Here is a 5,000-nt window from a genome sequence, read left to right on the forward strand (position 1 = left end):
CCAGGTAGAAATTTGCCCATTGAACCCAAATCAAATAAGAATTAACTTAGAACTAGATTAGCCATGGTAAATCAAAGTTTTTTCCTGAGAATTGAAGCGCGAAGTAAAATAAGGCCGAGTGGCAAAAGAAAATTAACTGGATGTTATGCAAAAATACTTAACAGCACCGAAGATAAGATGGAAACAATATAAAATGGAAATTAAAAAGAGCAAGGGTTTAGGTCTACTCTGCACCGAGAGGTTTTCTCCGGGTACTCTAGTCTCCCCTCTCCTCAAAAACCAACATTTGACTTGATTTGCGTTAGTTGTTTTAATTTCAGTTTGCAGTGTCCCCAATTAATGTTCCAGCGCGCGAACGACTATACTGAGACACTTAAATAAAGTTCCTCCCTTCCTTCCTTCCTTCGAGGACAAGATCGCTAGATAATCGCGTCCCGATTTGGTGCCTTGAATCCCCATTCTCCACGAAAATTTGCTTTATAGCCTTTTCCTCTCTGTCTGAATTCAATAAATATCATACTCACCACCAACATGCTTGTCATTTTGTTTCAAGTACTTTTCAAATTCAGCAAGCGATTTATTCAGTGCTTCCTGTCCTCCTTCTTGCTTCAGAACACTCTTATAAAATGCAGACACAATCTGTGAAACAAATAATTTACTTATTATTGTACAGTTACTTACTTACTTTATTTATTTATACACGTTAAAATCTTCAGTATATATTACAATCTGAAAAAGTTTCATTACAACTACACTGTTTTACGAGATTGCCGTGTGAGAGCCCGACCGGCACCTACTATATAGTTGGTCACTTTCCCTTTTAAAATATCCTAGGGAGTCTGATTTTCGCAAACTGATGGGAAAACTATTCCATAACAGTGCTCCGCTATAACAAAAAGCACGCTTGCCATAATTTGTGCGCGGCAAAGGCAACTTAAGTTTAGTCTCTAAGTTTCTTAAATTCTGGAGGTACGCTGGGGTGAGTCCATTGATTGTTTTAAACATTAAGATAGCTTTAAGCTTTTGTCGTCGTGTAACTAGATCATCCCAATTTAATAGACTTAGAAGGAAAGTGGCGCTAGTATCGTAATTGGACCTGGTAATCGTCCTAGCAGCCCTATTTTGAAGCTTTTGAAGTTTATCACTTAAGGTTAAGTTGCAGTAGCCCCAAACGGAGCTACAATAGCCAAAGTGGGGTAAGATCAACGCTTGATAGATTTGGAGGGCAGTGCGCTCTGAGATGTATGGTCTATAGCTGAAGATAATATCTTCTCGCTAAGATCACCTATATGACTAGACCATGAGAGGTGTTCGTTAATTATCACGCCTAGTGATTTAGCTTCTTTAACTTTAATGATTAATTTAGCATCAATGTCAATGTTTATCCGATTGTTAGAGAATGAATGTTAACGTTGCTTTGACCCAATTACCATAAGTTCGGTCTTCGCGCAACATTCAAACTCAGTTTGTTGGAAATGAGCCATAGATTAAGACTTCTTAACTCTGAATTTAAACCGTTCTCAAGATCAGTCAATGTGCTGGCAGCAAAGCTTATGTTAGTATCATCAGGAAACCAGTGGAAACATGATCTGGAGTTAACTAACGCATTGTAAAAAAAAAATTGAAATTGAAACTGCTATTTTCAAAACAAAGAATGCTACCGAGATGAAAAAAGGTCAGCAGATATATCTTAAAAATGTCTTTTACTCAATGATAGTAAAAACTCAAAATTTTGAATTTTAGTTTTTTCAAGACGTCACGTAAAAACCAAGAATTGGGGGAAAAAAGATCTAATGGAAACAAGTAAATTAATTCAAGGAAAAATGTACGAAAAAGAAAACGTACTTAAACGGTTTTTCTTAGTTACACTTAATTTCATTTCAGCTACTTATTTAAAGTATCAATTGTTAAGTACACATGTACACCATGATTACTGATTTGTTTTGACTTTCTCTACATTAAGATTTCGAGCAACGAACGGTCTGAGACTGACTAAGTAGGGAAGCTACAAGGAAGGCACAGAAAATCCTTTACCCAGTGTTTACCAGACAATGGCTGCGGTAACACTTGAGAAATACAGTGGTAACACTAGTGTTGCCACTACTCTAGTGTCAACTCTGTGGTGTTTTGAATCCCCAGGGGAACAATAGAACTTGGTTTTAACACTAGTGTTAAAGGGGCTAGGTCACGCTATTTTAGGTAATTTTGTTTAATTTTGTTAATTATGAGCTCTAAACGTCAAATTGGCAGAGCAAGATTCTTTCATTTGCAAAATCACAGCCACATAACAACTGAGAATGATTTTCCAGCTTTATAAATGACATTTTGATATACACTGATATAAATTTGAAAAAAGGTGGGCCGATGTTTTTCAAATTTACCCAAATTCAATCCTCTCCAGTTTTGTCCATCCATGTCCCTTCTTGGCTTCCCTGTGTTTTGTTAGAGTTATTCTATAGTTTTGAACATTTATTTTGATATTTTAGTTAATTCGATGACCATTCGATCAGTGCTGAAATTGCCTAAAATTGCGTGACCTAGCCCCTTTAACTCCCTACATTGACTACAACCAATGTTTGGTCACTAACAGCTAGTAAATCAAGTTAAAAAGGTAGTAATTAGAATATAAAAAAAAAGAACCAAATTTGCCTTCCTTAGGTATTATGTACAAACATAAAATTGTAGTTTATATTGTAATGTTTTTTTTTTAAGAATTCATGCTACGTTCTTTTGTTCTACTGTTTTTTTGGATCGTTAGCAGTAATTTATGCTGAAGGCTTAACGAGCCTTAAAGTTATTTAAAAACAAGAGTAAATAAGGAATTTAAAGTCTGGCTTCCTCTATTCCTTTGACTGGATGGACTGGCATTAGATTATGACCATTCAGTTAACTTTACTCTGTATCCTTGGACCGTGCATAAGATCGTCGGCCTTGAATAGATAAATCAATTTGAAACAATTAATGAAATATTATTCGACTTAGCCGACTTAATGGGAATCCATTTAATCAACCTTCTAAGAAGGACACTTATAGATTTTACTCTGCCTAAAGCCAGACAATTTTACGCATCAATGGGCACTCCTTCAAGAATGAATGGGTTAAAGTTATGCTTTAATACGATTTTGTACACTTTCTTCATAATTTCTAGAAAAATGATTTATTTATAAGGTGTAATCTGCAATTTCTGTGGGGTCTCTGACTCTGCATTGATTTGTTGATTGCAGCTTATAGTGTCACCAATTAGTGCTTCAGCGCTACAAGACTTTCCTTCCTTCCCCCTACAGACCTTCCTTATGGCATCCCTTTTCAGCATGTTTTTAATTATGAGCTATTATGGTGTCTGCTATTAAATCGACAAAAATAAATTAATTAATTAAACTTTACTGTCTTCTTAAGCTCAAAGTATCTATGGAGAGAATAAAAGTATAGCTGTACCTATAAATAATTGTGGATGATTCATACCATGGAAAATTCATGAAAAGTTTTTTTGTTCTTATATTTAAGACACCACTGATCTCTAGCATTTATCAGCATACTTACTGCACTTCCCAATGTTTCAACCAAAATCCGCTGCTTGTACTTTTTATAAAGGTTATCTTTGGGATAAAGCATCACTCCTTTGGGGAACAATTCTTCGAAATAATCTGTCAGGAAAACAATAGAGTTAAAGGAGTACACTCGCACATGATACAAAAGTATACTTTAACACAGATTTGAGAATTACAAATAGCTGGACAATTGAAGATTGTTTCTTTGAGTAAACCAAATCAAAGTAGCAAACACAATGGTGAACTGTTTTTAATGGGGCAGTGTCACGCTATTTTAGTCAATTACAAAACACTAAAAGACGTCTCTGCATCAATGAAGACCAAAAAATAATGCTGTAGTTTTGTTACCAATAACCATTGAAGTGCACTGAAGCACTGAAGCTACTCTTTGTTGTTTGCGGCCAAGGATGGAGAGGATGGAAATGGATTGAAACTTGAAAAAACTGGAGACGATGTCTTCAGAGAGTCACCAAAAATTAAATGCAAATAGCTCTCTGTTCCATGAATACATTTCATATCTTGTCAGTGGGTTGTCAGGAATGTTGTACATGTGAGCTAAAGTACTAATTTAGATTTTTACCCAGTTTCGACCTAAAAACAGCAAATTTAGCATGACAGTGCCGCTTTAATTAAATTAAGCATCAAGTGTATTTAGTGCTGGAGCACTAACTGGGGACACTGCGATTGTTGCTCCAATTGTACCAATAACCAACAAAAAACTAAATGCAAAATATGACAAATGAAGGAATATTTGGTTCACTTGGTGCATTTCCTGTTTATAACTTTAAAATGCATTCAAAATATCATTAATAATTCATGAACCTAATAGCCTATCAAAACACCGATAAAACGTCACGTGGCATGCATGGGCTTTACATCCTGATAAAACATTCCTCGTCACTATTCTTTATATAACGATTAATACTCATAAGGCACAGCTTGTTTTTCTTGTATGCTAATGTTCTCCTCTTACAATTTGAACCATTGTTCTGAGTCTACTGAAAGACACGCTTTTTGTGGAAGTTTTTTGACGCCGTTCAAAAAAACTGGCTGCACATGTTTTATCGGGTCTAAAAGCACTCGGCTACGCCTCGTGTTTTTAAATCCGATAAAACAGTGCTGCTCGTTTTTAAAACATTACTTCAAATACTTGACTACCAGGTAAACACTCTCATTGGTAAGTGATCGATAAACTCAATGAAAGTGCATAATTTATATATATCATTCAATGGTTTCATTAATCTGCATATAAGGAGAGATCCACCAATTTGCACCCAGATGTTAAGACAGGAGACAAAGTTAACGTTTACTAAGAGGCAACATCACAGTTTCAATCCAGCAAAAACATGAATGTTTTTCTTCCCATTTGACAATTTTTCAACTTGACAATCACCTACCACAACAGACTGCTGATTCATATATGACCGTTCCATCCGGCTGTTCAATCACTGG

At 35.5% G+C, this 5,000-nt stretch overlaps 1 protein-coding gene across 1 annotated transcript in view; it reads right to left on the reverse strand.

Annotated features, from left to right (window-relative positions):
* Positions 1–5,000, reverse strand: part of LOC137994500 (glutathione S-transferase omega-1-like) — a 6,485-nt gene that overhangs the window by 631 nt on the left and 854 nt on the right. Inside the window, exons 2-4 of the mRNA XM_068840082.1 lie at positions 4,946–5,000; positions 3,541–3,644; positions 525–639 (exon numbers count right to left, since the gene is read on the reverse strand). The exon at positions 4,946–5,000 is cut by the window's right edge and continues 108 nt beyond it. Coding sequence (XP_068696183.1) covers positions 525–639; positions 3,541–3,644; positions 4,946–5,000 — 274 coding nt within the window. The remainder of the gene's footprint in view (positions 1–524; positions 640–3,540; positions 3,645–4,945) is intronic.

This window comes from Montipora foliosa, chromosome 3, assembly GCF_036669935.1.
Source record: "Montipora foliosa isolate CH-2021 chromosome 3, ASM3666993v2, whole genome shotgun sequence".
In the NCBI taxonomy this organism is placed as follows: domain Eukaryota; kingdom Metazoa; phylum Cnidaria; class Anthozoa; order Scleractinia; family Acroporidae; genus Montipora; species Montipora foliosa.